Source organism: Paralichthys olivaceus, chromosome 24 (assembly GCF_024713975.1).
Source record: "Paralichthys olivaceus isolate ysfri-2021 chromosome 24, ASM2471397v2, whole genome shotgun sequence".
NCBI lineage: Eukaryota > Metazoa > Chordata > Actinopteri > Pleuronectiformes > Paralichthyidae > Paralichthys > Paralichthys olivaceus.
In genome coordinates, this window is record NC_091116.1 from 3,106,568 (window position 1) to 3,122,833 (window position 16,266).

The 16,266-nt window shown below is 42.4% G+C and overlaps 2 protein-coding genes across 7 annotated transcripts in view; one reads left to right on the plus strand and one right to left on the minus strand.

Moving 5' to 3' along the window:
- Positions 1 to 16,266, minus strand: part of LOC138407078 (uncharacterized) — a 119,199-nt gene that overhangs the window by 75,616 nt on the left and 27,317 nt on the right. The gene's annotated exons all lie outside the window — the stretch shown is intronic.
- Positions 505 to 4,905, plus strand: LOC138407082 (uncharacterized). Of its 6 annotated transcripts, XR_011240512.1 has the most exons (8): positions 968 to 1,585; positions 2,064 to 2,131; positions 2,227 to 2,295; positions 2,438 to 2,573; positions 3,174 to 3,243; positions 3,675 to 3,785; positions 4,170 to 4,237; positions 4,342 to 4,905. XR_011240512.1 is itself a non-coding variant. In XM_069521431.1 (4 exons), exons 2-4 carry the CDS (start codon positions 1,325 to 1,327, stop codon positions 4,676 to 4,678), a joined length of 666 nt encoding a protein of 221 aa, XP_069377532.1. In that variant the 5' UTR covers positions 505 to 943; positions 1,323 to 1,324; the 3' UTR covers positions 4,679 to 4,905. The 6 variants fall into 6 exon arrangements, 4 of the variants coding, with proteins under 4 accessions (XP_069377532.1, XP_069377533.1, XP_069377531.1 ...); XR_011240511.1 differs by lacking the exons at positions 4,170 to 4,237; positions 4,342 to 4,905 and having other exon boundaries at positions 3,675 to 4,161; XM_069521431.1 differs by lacking the exons at positions 2,064 to 2,131; positions 2,227 to 2,295; positions 2,438 to 2,573; positions 3,174 to 3,243; positions 3,675 to 3,785 and adding an exon at positions 505 to 943 and having other exon boundaries at positions 1,323 to 1,585.

The window sequence follows — 16,266 nt, forward strand, 5'->3', positions numbered from 1 at the left end:
GTGCTCAGTCAAATGGAGAAGAGTCAAAATACACAACTGCCTCCAAATGTAATGTATTTGTTAAATAAAAATAAAAATACCTGTGGATAAACGCATGTCCCGGTATTGTCTTGCTTCAAAAACAATTATTGAAACAAACTGATTTTTGAACAGTTTTTGTTTGCTTCCCAAAAGTCATAAAAGTGAAGAAAGACACAGATTGAAGTTTTTATGTGTTTTATACGTGATGCAGCAGCAGTGCTTGAGCAACCACAAAATGTTCCCATCATCATTTGTTTGGGTTGAAATCTCTCCAACAAACAGGTCGTCTATGTGCTACCTATGGTCAGGTGATTGCAGTTATTGCAATTAGTCTCTATGATAAAACCATATGGATAAAATAACAAAACAATTATCCAACCAAACTCCGTGCAGATTATAAACGTTATGTGGAGCAATCCAACATTTACACTGTAATAATATACAAGTAGTATTTAAAACTATCTTAAAGGACTTAAACAGAAAGAAAAAAAATATTGATTTTAGAGTCACCTGAAGTCAAATTCAAAGCTCAGAGAGAGGATTTAAAGGAGAATATGTTTAATATATTGAATGCTGCAAGAAAGCTTAAACATGAACAGTAAATACTCAGTGATTTATGTTCAACAAATTTAATTGCAGAATATAACATATTCTATTAAGGGGCTTCAAGAATTATTTAAAAGAGGAGTTTTAACTCTCCTTTGTTGCAATGACAACAACAAAGGATTAAAGGAGTTTTAAACTTTAATGTAAGGATATATGATCAGAGCAATTTGTGACTTTGATCATTTCACTAGTGGACCACAGAGAGAGACGCCTGGAGAGAAAATCGACATTTTCAGTCTAAAATACTGACTTTCTTTAACGTCAGTTATTGATATTATTATTCATCAGCCAACTGATTAACCAGTGAAACCAACAGGTAATACTCACATCACCATTTTTTTAAAACTAAGATGCAGTTATCTGTAAACACAAGCTTCTGTGGACTGATTGTTAATAAAACAAATATATATAATAATATATAATATAAATGATAATATTTGATCAATAATATGCATCTATCAGCATGTTATATGTATTTATCAGAATGTTATATGTATTTATCAGTATGTAAACTATGTAAGTAGCATGCTGAGGTAAAAATAGTGATTATCATTTATCTTGTCGTGTAAATGTAGAGCATTGAAATGTAGAGGATTTCCCTCTGGATTGTAGTGAAGTAGTAGATATAGTTTACACTTGGTGTTTTTATCTCTGATACTTTACCCTTTAAAAGTGTCTCAAACCCAGTTTCTCAGCAATGTCACAGGAGAACAACAGTGAAAGAGACAGGTGCACAACTGCCAGGATGAGGAGCCAGTGGTCAGCATGTTGGGCGGAGAAAAGGGAGGTGCTGGAGCGGGATGCATTTCAGGACCTGTTTGAGCGCATCACCAACAATCCATCCCAGGAGCAGCATCCTGCTGAACCCCATGCTGAACTGAACGACCAGCAGCAAAATGTCCTGCAGTCAGGCCCAGAGTTCGGCCAGACAGGGCCTCACAACCAGACACAACCAGAGGTACTTACTATAGGTTAGAGAGAGATTCAGAGGAACTTTATCAATACCTGTATCAAGAAATATACTTATTAATGGAGGAGTATTCATGAGTACTCAGAGAAGTGAACCTGACTAAGTATAGAGACGTTTACTTTGGTAGAAACCTTTCGTTTGGCACGAAGAAATTTATTAAATTGTAAAAACTGTGCATGATTGATTTCTTCTGTGGTTGATTAAAGAATCAGTGGTGTCAGTGATAGTGCTGTGCTTTAGAGTTCTGGGAAACACCACAGAGCAGGTTAACAGGTTACAGATATTATTCATCTTTGGTTCATCATGTTCAGGAGGACAATATTAAGATAAGGACAGAGATTATACAAGGCTGGGTTAGGTATAAATATGTGTGGTGGTGGTTTTAACTCTCTGACACCAAGGGGACAAATGACACAGAGGATGCAGGTTGTCTTATCTCTTATTTTGTTTCTGTTCTTGTCTCCAGTTCAACAATGTGCCATCAGGGAAGCTGACCAAACACCTGGAGGTGAGGCTGGCTCCTGTTGGATTATTGTAAGTATCGCACACATTAATGCAAACACACACAAACACACCTCTGAGCTACTGTTTCTATTTGTCTTCTTATGTGTCTGATTGTGTTTATGTAGCAAAGGAAAGGTGATTTAGGGGGCTCCAGGAGACAGAGTTCCTTCTCCCGTGAACAACCGCCACTCACAGTAAGTCTGCCTGACTAGTTCACAGTCACCTCTGTCATGAATTTATATTTCTTTGATTGAGATGCTTTCATGTTCTTTTCTTTCCTCACAGTTTTACACATTGGTAATTCATGCTTTCTGTGTTTTTTCTGTTTTTCCACAGAAAGAGAAAACGTGAGAGCCAGCAGGATGATGACATGCTGTATGTCAAGCTTTCGAAGACGGAACAGACACTAAACGCTGTTGCTGAGCTCGAAACTCCTGACGTTGCAACCAATGACCCCAGCTTTGAAAAGAGGGTATGTGTCTTTGCTGTGTAGGTTAGAGACTCTGTGTCACACAAACCTCATCCAGCTGTGTCTACTACCACACTTCTAAAACCTTTCTCTAACTATAATTCTTGACATCATGACACACCTATATATCTAGATTTACCTTGTGCAAAAAAAGAAAGACACCGGTTCATAATTGATATATGCATTATGATATATATCAAATAGATATTAGAAATATTTAAAAACAAATAATTTACTGAAATAAAATTAAAATTGCATTTATAAAAATACTAAATATATATGTGTAACGGAGTAGATCTATGCCTGTTAAATTATGGCAGAAAAAGGTGCAACACCGCCTTTTACTGGCGCAGTGGTTGGTGAGGGTACTGCAGAGAGAAAAGAGGACTCCACTGTGGTAAGACGTCCTCTCGCATGGTCCGGGATAATTAATTATTTCCTTTAATGTTCCAGATGTTTATACTTTATATTTTACCGTGTCAAGTACTCACTGTGACCTATGCTAACAGTTTTGAGCAATAACTGTGACTTATTAAACCGTAAAATTATGTTAGAGACTTGTTAATGTTGCTAAGCTAGCTTAAATATTTTCCCTCGTGTCAGGTGTTATTATCCCGAGACTGTGATGGTGGAACTTTCCCTCACCACTGTGCTGCTGTATGCTGTGTTGCAGGTAATATGTTGTGCACTTCTTATGTAACTTTTCATATGTTTTTTTGTATACCAGTCTGTGAACAGCCTTTTTCATTGTTCAGATAAATGGCTCACATTTGTTATCTATCTCTGAATTTAATGTTAATGAGCTACTTGTGATTTTTATACTTACCTCAAGGTAAATGTTGAATGTGTTCTTAAAAGACATTTCATGTCACATAATGGTTATGTGGGGATTTTTCATTTATTATTTATGGAATAACAATATACACTATACGATCACACTAGGATGTAATTTTTATTTTTTATTTTATATGAACAGGTTTCGGTATTTTATTTAACTGTTAAATGCTGCACAGAGAAAAGAGGACTCCACTGTGGTGTTATTATCCCGAGACTGTGATGCTTGAACTTTCCCTCACCACTGTGCTGCTGTATGCTGTGTTGCAGGGAAGAGCTGTAATAAAACACCCCATAATCCACCTGGTCGTCGTCTGTGGTCTGTAGAAGCAACAGTAGTGTGGAGCTGCATCTCACAGATAGCTGTGACCTGTCACATATGTACATACAGATATACATGCATTTATACTTCTGACCAAATATATTTCTTCAAATATTTTAATGTCCTACTTTACTTATAGTAGAGTAGATTTTAATTATGTGACTTTACTTTTAATTTAGTTAATATAAAGTACTCTGTTACATTTCATTACTGGGTGAATAAGAAGTATTTTAGAGGGCAGAGAAGAGACGGGGACTTTGATACTGATTATAAAGGCTCAGGATAGTGTATGTCTTGCTTATGGATGAGGCACTGATACAATCCTGGATGAAAACTATTATAACTAACAGGTTGTGGTTTTAACTCTCTGACACCAAGGGGACAGATGACACAGAGGATGCAGGTTGTCTTATCTCTTATTTTGTGTCTGTTCTTGTCTCCAGTTTAACAATGTGCCAGCAGTGAAGCTGACCAAACACCTGGAGGTGAGGCTGGCTCCTGTTGGATTATTGTAAGTATCACACACATTAATGCAAACACACACACACACACACACCTCTGAGCCTCCGTTTGTATCTGTCTTCTTATGTGTCTGATTTTGTTTATGTAGCAAAGGAAAGGTGATTTACGGGGCTTCAGGAGACAGAGTTCCTTCTCCCTGTCCAGACACAGGAGGCTCTGGAAGAGATGGCAGCTGATGCTGTCGCTGCTGTCCAGACACAGGAGGCTCTGGAAGAGATGGCAGCTGACGCTGTCGCTGCTGTCCAGACACAGGAGGCTCTGGAAGAGATGGCAGCTGACACTGTCGCTGCTGTCCAGACACAGGAGGCTCTGGAAGAGATGGCAGCTGACGCTGTCGCTGCTGTCCAGACACAGGAGGCTCTGGAAGAGATGGCAGCTGCCGCTGCAGTTGAGACACAGGGGGCTCAGGAGAAGATGGCAATGGAATTGAATGCTGCAAGAAACAGCTCTCTGTCAGCTCTCCTGTTTTCTACCATGGATTATCCAATGCATCTAGTTGAGGTCAATTTTCTTCTCCAAAATTCAGTTAAAATTAAAAAAAAGGATTAAAATGGTACTTCAAGCTCCTGAAGTTTGTTACATTCTCCTATTTGTTTTAACCTGTAATAGAAATTTTACATTTGTGTATGTTTAATTGCATGAGCAGACATGTATGTGGAGGACTGATCAAATTGTAATCTAAAAGGGTAACCTTAAGGTTTATGATGGTGGCTTAAGAGACTTGAGTTGTATGGCCTCGAGAAACAACAACTTTATGGTATCTCTTGGTATCTCTGATTGGGATCAAACACCTGGGGTCTCACAGGGGGCTCATCCACAGAACATGTAAACAAAAGGACAGGATGTCTCCTCCACTGAGAGAAACTACAGGAGGGTAATAAAAACCTTTGCATGCTTAGTGGGAGGGGGCTGCGAGTTATAGGAACACTGATTCTCCTATGTTCTTTGCTCATTTGTGCATGTCATTCAGGTGATGTGTACTGATGAGTCCATCTGCAGATGCTGAATTAAACTTTCAGAAAGAAGTGTTTGACTTTGTGCTAGCTTCACAGAAATTGCCACCACAATATCCAACCAGATGTTTTTTCATTTATCCGACCACCTCTCGTTTATCCGACCGGACGTCGTTGCTCAGACCGGGTTTCTCATTTATCCAATCACATGTTGTTTATGCAACCAGAGTTTTTTTCATTTATCCGACTGTTCGATTACTCGGCCCACCCCTGATAAACACGGGAGGAGAGAATGTTGTTTCAACAGTGTCCTTTTATTTATAATTGTCCGCCTCGTCAGGCCACCACAAACATATACACAGGCTTGTTGATCTACACATGTTCACACACAAAATTCTGGTTGGATATACAGCATGTGATTGGATAAATGAGAAACCTTGGTGAGACAAACAAGGGGTGTTGGGATACATTTATGGATCATTCTGTGCTTGGTTTCTCCTCAGAAACAGATCTCTGTCTGCTCGACAAGCTTTAAAATGATGGAGTACATGACAATGGTTGTCCGATGGTGCCGTGTGCCACAGCCTCACATCAATTTCCCCACATCAGGTCTTGGTGGTACATGAGCAGGTGGAACTGTACAGAAAATGAGACCCACACTTATTTGCGCTCACCTATCCAGCGCTGATGTTTGGAGCTATATAGCCAAACTGTTCTCTACAATGAAGAAGCTACGGGCAGACCCGACGTTTAATCTAGTGGGCTCTGGAGCTTTTGAGTTATTGTTGACAGATAAACAACCATTGACTGAAATTGTCAACCAATATAGTGTCACATACACTGAGATTCAGCCAGGAGTTAGCTTCTACGAACATGTCATGAAGACAGTAGCATTGGTGAAAGAGTGCAATTGGACCCTTAGAAAAGAGCTGACCGTTGCGGACTATAGGATGATGTTTAAGCTGTCCTGCAGACATGTAAGTACTCAGCACATCCTCTCTTAAACTTTTTTTTCTCAAAAAAAAAAAAAAAAAGTTTATATACTCCTTTTCCACAAATCGTTTGTTTGTTTCATGTCACCCTGACAGGAACCTCACAGCCTGGTAGTGTTGCCACCTGGGTCTGCCACCAACATAATCACAGTGCGATGCACTGAGCCCCGGACGATATACGACCTTATGCTGAAGCATGGCTTACTTTGCTCCACTGTCTGAAATTCTGCAATGAGCCTGTCAGCGAGGTCTCCTTGCATAGCACTGAGAGACCACAAGATGAATACAGTTTTAGTGAACAGGATCAGAGTCAGAGAGATCCTCCTTTGTTTCTACATCTCAGATCACCACTTTCTACCACAACATGAAACACATCAAAATACATGCTAAGCGAGAGGCGCTGAGATACAAGCCATACATAAGAGGACCTTTCCCCAGCTGTCCAACGACGCAGTCGCTCAAAGGGGATGAATCGACGGAGGACCTAATACCAGTTGCCCTTTACTACCAGGATCCCATGATCAGACTGAGCGATGTGGTCAAGGCTGACGGTCGATTTGTTCCATCTTGTTTTGCAGAAAAAAGGAATTACAATAGATACGTCATAGAGGTGGAACAGAGCAACATCATCCTTCCAGGTAATGTGATTCTGCGTACTTGAATTGCAAACGGTAATGTCACAGACATCAGTGTAGAATTGTAAAAGTCATTTTGTTTTATAATGTTTTCTCATAAGTCCAACGCGTGATGAAGATTAGACGGACGATGAAACTGAGGAAGCTGTCCACCCCTTCGCCTGTTTCTGCTGCTACCAGATTTCTGACTGTTGCCTGTCGTGTGGACATTTGTGTTGTCTGTCTTGTGTGAACAGCCTGGAAGACCCAGGTTCAGTCATGTGCAGTGTTTGCAGAACCAAAAAGCTCAAGTGGTTTGACATCAAGGGGTCCCAAGAATTGAATCCTGAATGTCAGGCGTGCGGCAAGGTAAACGTTTGGCTCATCAAGTGTGGACATGTAACATGCACATGCAACAGCAGCAGATGTGTTGTCTGTGATCAGCCAATCACAGAACTTCGAAAGCTGTTTCCATCAACATCAGCATGAAGAGTCAGAGGTGAAATCCTTGAGGTTATGGAAGCGCTTTATTGTATTTCTTTGTACATTTTGTGAGAATAGCACATTCATTGTACATAACACAATGGTATAAATGACCAGAATAGATAAATAAACCGTTATAACAACGAGGCACTGTACATCTGTGAGAATGACACCATTCATTGTACATAACACAATAGTATAAATGACCTGTAATAAATAAACCATTATAACAATGAGACACGAGTGTTGGATTCTATGTCGTTGTATGTAATATGATGCGTTGGGGCCTGCTGAGTCATCCGTGGTCTGCAACTTTTCAAAAGAGCTCCCCTCAGGCACTTCTCAGCTTCTGTCTTGTTTTTGTGTAACAAAAAAAATTGTATGGGAGATAAACTATCTTGGTTATTGGCAGAATGCCAGGTTTTCTTTTTGGTTGGATAAAGTGTGTGTGATTGGACAAAAGATGTGGTACTAAAGAAAAGGAAGGATGAATGAAAGAATCTGGTCAGATCAACGACTTCTGATCGGGTAAATGAGAAACCTGGTCGGAGCAATGACGTCCAGTTGGATAAACCCGGTGCTGACCCAGCTGTCCTTAACCATTACCGGCCCATCTCCAATCTCCCCTTCATCTCCAAACACTTGAAAGGGTGGTTCCCGAACAATTACAGTCCCACCTCGACACAAACAACCTCCATGAACCGTTCCAATCCGGCTTCCGTCCCAAACATAGAATTGAAACAGCCCTGGTCAGAATCACCAACGACCCCCTCTGTGCAGCTGACTCTGGACTACTCACCATTCTCATCCTCCTCGACCTCAGCGCAGCGTTCGATACCATCTCCCACCCTCTGCTCCTGGACCGCCTGGCTTGCATCGGGATCACTGGTGCTGCACTCTCCTGGTTCACATCATACCTTAGTGACCGCCAACAATTCGTGCAAGAAAGGAACCACGAGTCTGGGTGTTCAGGTGTTTCACTGGGTGTCCCCCAAGGGTCAGTCTTGGGTCAACTTCTTTTCACCATCTACCTCCTCCCCCTGGGCACACTCCTCCGTCACCATAGGGTCCATACATCTCCTCCAAACCCACTGCTGCTATCCCTCCCACCTCCCTCATCACTTGCCTTGATGACATCCGGAGCTGGATGACCAGAAACTTTGTGAAACTAAACGGCAATAAAACCGAGGCCCTGCTCATCGGCTCCAAATCCATCCTCACCAAATCACAACACATCCCACCTCCACCCATAAATGTCGACAGATTCCCTGTACCCTTCTTCCCCCAAGTTAAGAGCCTTGGTTGGACAGCACCCTTTCATTTGCACCCTATATTCAAAATATCACTCGGACTGCATTCTTCCACCTCTGCAACATTTTCAGACTCCGCCCATCACTGACCCAATCGAACACCAAAATCCTGGTTCACTCATTTGTCACATCCCGCATCGATTACTGCAATACCCTCCTCACCGGACTCCCCACCAAACTCATCAACCGACTGCAAATCATTCAGAACTCAGCTACCTGGATCATCACCGGTACCAAATCATCGGACCACATCACCCCTGTTCTCATCCAACTCCACTGGCCCATGTACAATACCGCATCAACAACAAAAACCTTCTCCTCACCTACAAAGCTCTCAACAACCTAGCCCCCACTCACCTCTGCGACCTCCTTCATGAATACACTCCCTCCCACACCCTCCTCTCAACCTCTGCTGGACTGCTAACCATCCCCACGTCACGCCTCAGTACCATGGGTGCCCGAGCCTTCAGCTGCTCAGCACCCAGGCTCTGGAACTCCCTCCCCCCACACATAACACAGTTTTGACAAACTCTCAGACCAAGAAAAACGACTGGGAGAGAAAAGTGACACTGCTGTAGAAGCAGTAAAATATGTGAGTGTCTGTCACAGGAGAAGAGAAAAGCTGCACAACAACCTGCTCACTGATGAACATACTGATCATTAGATAGATATTGTTCTGTAATAATTACCTCTGTATGGTACACACCTTTTTTAAAATTGATGTACAGTATAGTATAGTTTTATTGATGTATAGTATAGTTTTAATGTTGTATAATATAGTTTTATTGATGTATAGTATAGTTTTATTGATGTATAGTATAGTTTTAATGATGTATAGTATAGTTTTAATGATGTATAGTATAGTTTTAATTGATGTAAAGTATAGTCTTATTGATGTTTAATTTATTATTTTGTTAAAATAATACATTGTTTTAAATTATTTTATTATTATATAATAACGCTTTGGCAATATTGTAATACACAGTCATGCCAATAAAGCTTATTGAATTGAATTGAATTGAGAGAGAGAGAGAGAGAGAGAGAGACTGAACCACAGCGGGTAATAAATAATAAATAAGACTGAGGGAAATGCAATATATATATATATATATATACTGTAAACAACCATCCGGTTACACATGGATTTATATACCACCGCTCACAATGCACACTTTACTTTTCCTGCTTCTACTGGCAGGAACACACAGCGCGACGGCAAGTGAGTTCTAGTTTCTACTTGATTTGACTTGATTTGGTGGATTTTAAATGAAAGACAAATGCTCCGTGTATTTAAAAGACACTTCAATGATTTGAAGGTCTGTTGTAATGTTTGATGTTTGGTTCCTTCAGATTTTAGAAGTTGAATAAAGTTTCAAAGACCTGATTTAAAAGTTCATGTTAGTAAATGTCGTGGATCTCATGTAAGAAGGAAAGCTTCTGTTCTCTTTCTGAAAGGTCAACTGAAAAGTGACTTTTCTTTTTCTTTCTTCTGATCCGGACCATTAGTTGATTTCGTCCCTTGATCAGAACCATTAAGGTTGACACAGCCCGAGCTGGTTCTGGACAAAATGACACAACGATTCTGCAGCGAAAAAGTCCAACAGACAAACAGAAAAATGAAGCAACATTTCAACTCAGCGATAAAACAAAGAGTTTCTTGTCTGTTCTAAACATTATGAACTTGATTATTTCACACTTAGTTCTTCATGACGTGTCTCGTGTTTCATGTTGAAGAAATAACAGTTTCAGTCTGTTGATATGAATCAAGACTGTTATTGATGGAAATACATATATTTGAACATCTTTTTAATGATTGATGATTCATTTCCCATCGCCTCAAACACCTCAATTATTCATCTAAACTGTGTCAACTGACAAATAAGGCGATGACTCAGTTTTGGTTTTTATTGTAGTCAGTTGGTGGCGCTGTTTCTATAGATACAGAGAGTGCTGAGGACAAACAGCTTCCTGCTTTGTTGGTTCAATATTCAACCTCATTTAGGCTGATAAAGACCGTGAGTAACATGACTGACATGACATATTACTAATGAATGATCTGTTATCGATTTGACCTCCTACTCCAATACAATCAACACAAATTATTACTAACACACAACACAAATTCATCTAGAATGTAAATGATAAAAGTGAAAAGAAGCAGGGAGACAAAGACTCATCAAATCAAATCAAATCAAATCAAATTTTATTTGTATAGCCCAAATTCACAAAACACATTTTGCCTCAGAGGGCTTTACAATCTGTACAGGTAGTGACACCCTCTGTCCGTAGACACTCTGTTCGAGTGAGGTAAAACTTGCCCACAAAAACCCTTTTAACAGGGAAAAGAAGGTGGAAGAAACCGCAGGGAGAGCCACAGAGGAGGGATCCCTCTCCCAGGACGGACAGACGTGCAATGGATGTCACATGTACAGAACAAAGCAACAGAAACATATTGTACAATTACAATGAAAAACAATGATTACAGTAGCAGTGGTGGTAATATGTAACAATGCTACAATAATAAACAAGTTAATATTAATGTCATGGAATTATGACTAATAGTAATAACAAGAGTGGATGTCAGGCAGGGCCATGGCAGTAGTGGGAACCACGATCCAATACAGGGAGCAGCCATGATCCATGAAAACCTGCTGGACGAGAGAGCACAGAAACTCCAGGGAAGAAGTTTAGTTAGTAACATGCATTAATGAGACATGTATGTTTAGAGATGGGGACGATAATAGAGAGAGAGGGGGGGTCCCCCGGCAGTCTTATCCTATAGCAGCACAACTAAGGGCTGACCTGAGCCAGCCCTAACTATAAGCTCTATCAAAGAGCAAAGTCTTGAGTCTACTCTTAAAAGTGTTGACCGTGTCTGCCTCCCGAACCCAAAATGGTAGTTTGTTCCACAGAAGAGGAGCTTGATAACTGAAAGCTCTGGCTCCCAATCTACTTTTGGAGACTATGGGAACCACAAGGAACCCAGCATTCTGAGAGCATAGTGTTCTGGAGGGGTAGTAGGGTACTATGAGCGCTTTAAGATATGATGGTGCTTGCCCATGAAGAGCTTTGTATGTAAGGAGGATAATTTTAAATTCTATTCTGGATTTAACCGGTAGCCAATGTAAAGAAGCCAAAATGGGAGAGATGTGATCTCTGATCTTAGTTCCTGTTAGAACACGTGCAGCAGCATTCTGAATTAGCTGCAAAGTCCTAAGAGACTCATTGGAGCAACCTGATAACAAAGAGTTACAATAGTCCAGCCTAGAAGTAACAAATGCATGGGCTAGTTTTTCTGCATGTGCTTGAGAAACAATGTGTCCAATTTTGGGCGATGTTACGTAGGTGGAAGAAAGCAGTCTTTGAAATGTCTTTTATGTGGACATTAAAGGACGGATCCTGATCCAAAATAACTCCGAGATTCTTAACAGTGGAACTGGAGGCCAGGGGGATCCCGTCTAAAGTAACTAAGTCTCTAGAAAGTGAGTTTCTGAGGTTTTTGGGTCCAATTACAAGAACTTCAGTTTTGTCTGAATTTAACATCAGAAAATTGTAGGTCATCCAAATTTTTATATCCTTACGACATTCTTGAAGTTTAATTAACTGATTGGTTTCATCAGGCTTGATCGATAAGTATAATTGGGTGTCATCGGCATAAAAATGAAAATTAATGGAGTGATTCCTAATAATGTTCCCTAAAGGAATCATATATAAACTGAATAGAAGTGGTCCTAGCACAGAACCTTGTGGGACTCCGTGACAAACTTTGGTATGTACGGAGGATTCATCATTGATATGAACAAACTGAGATCGATCTAAAAAATAGGACTTAAATCAGCTTAAGGCAGTTCCTTTGATGCCAATTTGATGTTCCAGTCTCTGTAAAAGAATTTGATGGTCATTGGTGTCGAAAGCAGCACTGAGATCTCACAAGACAAGTACAGAGATTATTCCTTTGTCTGATGTCATTAGGAGGTCATTTGTAACTTTGACTAGTGCAGTCTCTGTGCTATGATGCACTCTAAATCCTGACTGAAAATCCTCAAATAAACTGTTCTTATTGAGAAAGTCACGCAGCTGATTGGCTACAGCTTGAGGTGATGAATTTTGTCTTTAATATTATAATTTTAATAGTTGCATAATACTGGATCTCCAATACAGAGTAATAATACATTATCTGCCTCTACAATCAGAGCTCAGCTGCCTGCGACGCTGTGACATCAGAGCTCAGCTGCCTGCGACGCTGTGACATCAGAGCTCAGCTGTCTGTGTCGCTGTGACATCAAAGTTCAGCTGTCTGTGTTAATGTGACATCAGAGCTCAGTTTTCTGTGTTGCTGTGCTCACATCAGAGTTCAGCTGTCTGTGTTGCTGTGACATCAGAGCTCATCTGTATTGCTGTGACGTCAGAGCTCATCTGTATTGCTGTGACATCAGAGCTCAGCTGTCTGTGTCGCTGTGACATCAGAGCTCAGCTGTATTGCTGTGACTTAAGAGCTCAGCTGTCTGTGTTGCTGTGACATCAAAGCTTAGCTCTTTGTGTCGCTGTGACATCAGAGCTCAGCTGTCTGTTTTGCTGTGACATCAGAGCTCAGCTGTCTGCGACGCTGTGACATCAGAGCTCAGTAGTCTGCGATGCTGTGACATCAGAGCTCAGCTGTCTGTGTTGCTGTGACATCAGAGTTCATCTGTGTCGCTGTGACATCAGAGCTCAACTGTCTGTGAAGCTGTGACATCAGAGCTCAGCTGTCTGTGTTGCTGTGACATCAGAGTTCAGCTGTCTGTGATACTGTGACATCAGAGCTCATCTGTATTGCTGTGACATCAAAGCTCAGCTGTCTGTGTTGCTGTGACATCGGAGCTCAGTTGTCTGTTTTGCTGTGACATCAGAGCTCAGCTGTCTGTGTCGATGTGACATCAGAGGTCAGTTCTATTGCTGTGACATCAGAGCTAAAACCTTTGGATCTAGACTGAGCTTTTTTAGAAGAGGTTGAGTTACAGCTACTTTAAAGGACTGTTGTACAAATCCTGATAATAGAGACAGATTAATCATATCCAATAAAGAATGACTAACTAGAGGTAGAACATCCTTGAGCAGCCTAGTTGGGAAGGGGTCTAAGAGACAGGTTGACGGTTTAGATGAAGAAATTCATGAAGTTATTTGATGAAGGTCGATAGGATAAAAACAGTCTCAATATATATCGGGTTTTACAGCTGTTTTCAAACTTGCTGTGTACGAATGCAGATCAGTGCCTGTTGAGGGCAAGAGGTGATGAATTTTGTCTCTAATAGTTATAATTTAATAGTTGCATAATACTGGATCTCCAGTACAGAGTAATAATACATTACAGCTCAGCTGTATTGCTGTGACATCAGAGCTCAGATTTCTGTGTCGCTGTGACATCAAAGCTCAGCTCTTTGTGTCGCTGTGACATCAAAGCTCAGCTCTTTGTGTCTCTGTGACATCAGAGCTCAGCTGCCTGTGACGCTGTGACATCAGAGTTCATCTGTGTCGCTGTGACATCAGAGCTCAGCTGTCTTTGACGGGCTGACGTGAAAGTCATTTTACAGTCCTGTTCTCCGGACCTGGAAACTTTTTTCATTACCTGCCGACCGTTCTACTCTCCCCGTGAGTTCACCTCTTTCACCCTGGCCGGCGTGTACATCCCCCCGCAAGCTGACGTGTGCGAAGCACAACGACAACTCGCCGAGCAGGTACTGGGGGTGGAGAGGAGGAGAGAGAACACTTATTCCCCTGTTATTGTTCTCGGGGACTTTAATAAGGGGAACTTATCTCAGGAACTCCCGAAATACAAACAGTTGATCAAATGCCCGACCAGGGGGGAGAACACTCTTGATCACTGCTACAGCACCATCACCAAGGCGTATCATGCAGTTACCCGCGCTGCTCTGGGCCTGTCCGACCACGCTCTTATTCACCTGATCCCAGCTTACAGGCAGAAACTCAAACTTTCTAAACCTGCTGTGCTGAGATCCAAGAATTGGAGCAACAGAGAAGCTGTGGAGGAGCTGCGTGATTGCCTGGATAACACTGACTGGGACATTTTTAGAACTGCTTCCAACAGCCTTGATGAATACACAGATGCAGTGACGTCATACATCAGCTTCTGTGAAGACAGATGTATCCCAACACGCACCAGGGTGAGCTATAACAATGACAAGCCCTGGTTCACTGCAAAACTCAAACAGCTTCGTTTGGAGAAGGAGGCGGCCTTCAAGAGTGGGGACATGGATAGTTTCAGACTGGCAAAATACTCGTTTGGCAAGGAGATTAAGGAGGCCAAACGACAGTACTCAAAGAAGCTGGAACAACAGTTTGCAGCCAACGACTCCTCGTCAGTCTGGAAGGGGCTGCGAGTGATCACCGGCTGCAAAACCAAATCCCCCCACTCTGTGGAAGACCTGAAACTTGCAAATGAACTGAATGACTTTTACTGTAGATTTGAAAGACAATGGACCAGTTCTAACCCAGACTCCCAGCCCCCCCACACAGCTATTACACCTCTTCACCCCAGCCTGGACAAAGACTCAACCCCCCTCCCCCCCATCACACCTCTCTCTATTCAGGAGAGAGATGTAAACAAGCTCCTGAAGAAGTTGAACCCCCGCAAGGCACCTGGACCCGACGCTGTCTCCCCCTCCACACTGAGGCACTGTGCAGACCAGCTTTCTCCAGTGTTCACGAACATCTTTAACACCTCACTGGCTGAATGTGTTGTACCCGCCTGTCTCAAAACATCCACCATCATCCCCGTTCCCAAGAAGCAGAGGATCACAGGCCTTAATGACTACAGACCTGTCGCCCTGACCTCTGTAGTAATGAAGACCTTTGAGCGCCTCGTGCTGACCCACCTCAAGACAATAACCAACCACCTCCTCGACCCACTGCAGTTTGCCTACAGAGCCAACAGGTCCGTAGACGACGCAGTCAACATGGGACTCCACTTCATCCTCCAGCACCTCGACTCCCCCAGCACCTACGCCAGGATCCTGTTTGTGGACTTCACCTCCGCATTCAACACCATCGCCCCAGCTCTTCTCCGTGACAAGCTGACACAGCTGAGCGTGCCTGAGCCCACCTGTAGGTGGATCTCTAACTTCCTGACTGACAGGAAGCAGCGCGTGAGGCTGGGCAAGCTTGTCTCTGAGTCCCGGACCATCAGCACTGGAGCCCCACAAGGTTGTGTGCTCTCCCCTCTACACCAACAACTGCACCTCCAGCCATCCCTCTGTCAAACTCCTGAAGTTTGCAGACGACACGACCCTCATCGGATTAATCACCAATGGGGACGAAGCCGCCTACAGAGAGGAAGTTAACAGCCTGGCTTCCTGGTGCAGCCAGAACCACCTGGAGCTGAACGCTTTGAAAACTGTAGAGATGGTGGCAGACTTCAGGAGGAGCCCAGCCCAAACTGCCCCCCTCAGCCTGTGCAACTCCCCAGTTAAAACAGTGGAGTCCTTCAGATTCCTGGGGACCATCATTGCACAGGACTTGAGGTGGGCGGAGAACATCACCTCCATCACCAAGAAGGCCCAGCAGAGGATGTTCTTCCTTCGGCAACTGAGGAAATTCAACATGCCCCAGAAAGTGATGGTTGAATTCTACACAGCCATCATTGAGTCCATCCTCACCTCATCAATCACCG

Bases quoted from the DNA above. Each gene is read 5' to 3' on its own strand.
- LOC138407082 (XM_069521431.1), top strand. From the start codon at position 1,325: ATGTCACAGGAGAACAACAGTGAAAGAGACAGGTGCACAACTGCCAGG. The intron at 1,586-4,169 runs GTACTTACTATA...TCTTGTCTCCAG, and splicing joins ACAACCAGACACAACCAGAG to TTTAACAATGTGCCAGCAGT. The intron at 4,238-4,341 runs GTAAGTATCACA...TATGTAGCAAAG, and splicing joins CTGGCTCCTGTTGGATTATT to GAAAGGTGATTTACGGGGCT.